General features: G+C 30.7%; 1 protein-coding gene across 1 annotated transcript in view; it reads right to left on the reverse strand.

Annotated features, from left to right (window-relative positions):
• Positions 1-451: 451 nt before the first annotated feature.
• Positions 452-4022, reverse strand: part of LOC111639186 (serine/threonine-protein kinase N2-like) — a 16370-nt gene continuing 12799 nt past the window's right edge. Inside the window, exons 6-11 of the mRNA XM_023384984.1 lie at positions 1732-1889; positions 1432-1648; positions 1258-1365; positions 1107-1187; positions 904-960; positions 452-820 (exon numbers count right to left, since the gene is read on the reverse strand). Of these exons, the coding sequence (XP_023240752.1) occupies positions 680-820; positions 904-960; positions 1107-1187; positions 1258-1365; positions 1432-1648; positions 1732-1889 (762 nt within the window). The 3' untranslated portion in view covers positions 452-679. The remainder of the gene's footprint in view (positions 821-903; positions 961-1106; positions 1188-1257; positions 1366-1431; positions 1649-1731; positions 1890-4022) is intronic.

A 4022-nucleotide genomic window follows, 5' to 3' on the forward strand; every position in this document is an offset into this window, starting at 1 on the left:
GAGTATTCTAATTTTTTGTCTATGAGTTGTATTACAGTATTAATTATACGTATAATGTACAAAAGCAGTGACATGAACAATACGGTTTGTTACGCAACACTTCAGAAACAAAATGAATTACTCTGTTACTCAAGAATTGAGACTCTAGCATTACGTAACGCTTTTGTAAACACCCTATTCCCTTTTAATATATCGTAATGATTATCTACATAACTCACGTAATTTATGGACAGCCTCTACATGTTAATTATAGTTTTATATATCTGAAAATAATGTTAAAATTATATATTGTTATGTGCGATGAAAAGATCTACGACATTATCAAAGTTAAGGGTATATAAACGTAACTGCTAAGTTTCGTAGCAATTAGTCGAACGGCCTAGGAGTGTATAGCGAACAAACAAACAAACATTCTCATTTATATATAGATTAATAAATTTATAATGCTGTACAAATTTATGCATGCTCATAATTATCGCATTACGTTCTTATTTTTTATAATTTTATTTTATTTTTTGTTATGTTCTTTCTTGCTAAATTTTCTGCATCCAACAAACATTCCTAATTACAAGTTTCCAGAAACTACACTTAAACGAATTTCCTCACTCAAAAACAAAAATTAGAGATTTTATAATTTAATTAATGGCAATTTAGAGTACTGAAGAACGTCGTTGATTTATCATAAGGTTGTAACTTGTAACCAATTGGCCAAATATGAGAAGTTGTCTAGATCGGTATCGATAAAGGAGTCCGTTTGTTCGTTAGTGAAAGGTGGCCAATTGTCCGTTTCTCTTTCTACTTTATTTTGTAAATGAGACATCTAGTTTCAAAGAAAAAGAACAGTATATATATGAGAAAGCTTCTTTTCATAAATAACTTATTTACTTATATTAAGTTACTCACCGTTGGAATAAATGGAGGTTGCAATTTTCTTTGTATGAGGTCGTCCCAATCAATTATCTGTTAAACAAAATATCGTTGTTATTTATATTACGTGTAAAAACAAATGATAATTTGAAATCTGCGCGTAAAATATGTTCTAGTAAATTAGAAATTTATTTCTGAAAACGTCTATGTAAAGAAGATTGAAGATTTTTGAATAATACTTGATAGAAAGGATGTTGCTTGATTTCCTCCACTCCACTTATTCGATTTCCGAGTCGTTCGTCCGGATTTCTCTTTAAGAACTAAGTACGAACGAGATATAATGTAAATTATTACTAATAATAGCATTAGAGAAGACAGTTTATTATTTACTTTTCCAATAATATCGACGGAACCGGCGTTCAAATATGGCGGAAAATCGATGTCGTTCTTGTAAATGAGATTCAAAATCGATTTCTTCTCGCGACCCATAAAGGGACACTATAAATAACTCATTAATAAACCAAAAATTAATTTAAAAATCAAAAATAAAAGCAAAAGAAATACTTTTTTTGTTAACATCTCGTACAGTACTATTCCCATCGACCACCAATCGATGGCTTTGGTATACAATTCCTTATTTAATACTTCCGGCGCCATATGAGTCAACGTGCCACATACCGAATGAGCGTAATAACCGGGATACAGTTTTCTACTCAAACCATAATCCGTTACCTTCACGTATCCGTCTTTGCACATTAAAATGTTTTGAAGTTTCAGATCCCTGAAGAAAGAATATTTAATAATTAGTTTACGTAAAAATGCCAAATGATCTTATTCGGATTCTATCGATTTAGAAGTAATTGCCTGTGAATAATGTTGTGAGAATGTAGAAATTCTACGGCCATCACAACGCAGGCACTGTAAAAGATCGCTTGCTGTTGAAGAGCGGATAATGAAGTATTTCGAACGTGTAGGTAAAGATCTCCGCCGGGAAAATATTCCATAACAAAAAACACGTGTGTCTGAAAGGTTACGTCTTGATTCAGTATACATTTTAAAATTCCAATTTAGGGGCTGTCCATAAATTACGTCCGCATTTATCTTGAAAATTTTATTTCTCCTTCTCCATTGTCCAAGTCTTCGTAACCCCTCCTCCTCTTTGGACATCCAACAAAATTCAATTCCCTTTAACCCTTTCATATGATTCTCTTCTTTGGCCATATTTAAATTGTTAAAAAAATTAATCTTTCACGTTCTTTTAAAGTTTTAAATATAAATATTTTAAATTAAATAAATTTAAAATATTTATATTCCAANTATATCTTTCCTTTTGGGGGGAGGGCTATGTCCGGGTCCTCACACTGTTCTACACAGTAGAAGCATTTCAAATGTCTTTATTGTTGAGTTCAGTTTTGTTATTTATACCAGTGATAAACACCATGATAAAGCCCTAATATGCAGCATCTGGGACTTTGGCAATTTTACTTCCAATTAGAAGTTCAGACTATTTACAAAAAATTTAATTTTTGAGTCTATCTATTAATCCGTTAACACAACCACAGAAGTAACTGTAACATTGGTTTGAAGAAAAACTTCAATAAAAACAAGTAATAAATAGGTAAAAACTCACAAATTAAAAATGATCAAAACGTCAACCTTTTATTTGAGGTTCTGACGTCTTTTACATTAAAAACAAATAAGTCTCCTCACCGTACCATCAAGTAGATATCAAATTTTTATCAGGTTCAAGCCCTCTGGTGGTTGATACGAGTTATCCTTTCATTTGCATATGGATACAATTTCATGGTGAACTCAGGAAATATTTTTCTTCCTTAACCTGATAAAAATTGGATATCTACTTGGTGGTACTTGATAGTTCATTAAATCAAATAATTTTTTCTTATTAGAATTGATATTTGATATAAACTAGCATAACAATTTAAATAATCTATACATAGAAGAAACTGTATATTTTTAGCTATTCTTAATTTAATTTTGTACTGATTATTTACACCTGTATATTCTTAAACTAAATGACACCACATCTTTTTTATTTTTTCCAACAATGATTTAATGTAACAAACAAATGTTTTCAACCCCCTTTTAGGGACTTGCCTCAGCTTTTTACACACAATTTAGAGATCTGATACAGGTTTTTTAAATTGTTGTAGGAAAAATTATCAAAAGTGTAGTATTATTTATTATAAGCATTTACAGCTTTGGAAGCTATGATTTATATATTCTTATTTTATATTTTATTATTAATTTATAAACAGTATTCTTAATTTAATTTTGTACTGATTATTATCTTAATATTTAATATTCTCAATATCATATATTTATGCAGGCCAAAGAGAAGCTGCCATTGTATCTCCAGTTCCAGGAACAACTAGAGATGTTATTTCTTGTTCACTTAATATTGGTGGTTATCCTGTACATATTTCAGATACTGCTGGCATTAGAGAAACAGAAGATTTGATTGAAAATGAGGGTGTTAAAAGAGCTAAAAAATGGTAAAATTTAATGAATCATTATTTTTAAATACTTTAGTACAAATAACATTACAGTCGACCCCCCTATAATTACGGTCCCTATAGTTACGATTCCTATAAAACTACGAAAAAATTGCTACCGGTATCCGTAAAAAGTAGTAAAAGTTCCCTATAAACACCTCAAACGTCATCGGGAAACCGAACTACTTTCCCGCCGTCCGTAGCGCCACGCTACGGAGAGATTTCTATCGTCTGGACAGTATTATATAAATTATATATAAATTAGGTACTGTACATATAATTATATATTAATTATATATAAATTAGGTACTGTATATATAATTATATATTAACTTATTGTAACTTTGTTATAATTAAATATATAATTTCCGCCGTCTAGCGTGGCGCCACGCTACGGAGATTTTTACGCTAACTATCGTCTGTCAGTATGTAAATTAGGTACCGTAAGTCTAATACAGTACTGTAATTTTATACATTTCTTGTGAAAGAAACATTTCTTATTCAACGGCGATTAAAATTATTTATATTAATGATGTCTCCGAAGTTCTACGAAGTTTTCACAGAAAAATAAGTTGTTAGAAATCGGCCGCTCTTTGCTGAGCTGTTCCGCGACGAAAACAATGTTGAGCAATGGCAATGTCG

This window comes from Centruroides sculpturatus, unplaced genomic scaffold, assembly GCF_000671375.1.
Source record: "Centruroides sculpturatus isolate CEXI.00-Female unplaced genomic scaffold, Cexi_2.0 scaffold1162, whole genome shotgun sequence".
Lineage (NCBI taxonomy): Eukaryota > Metazoa > Arthropoda > Arachnida > Scorpiones > Buthidae > Centruroides > Centruroides sculpturatus.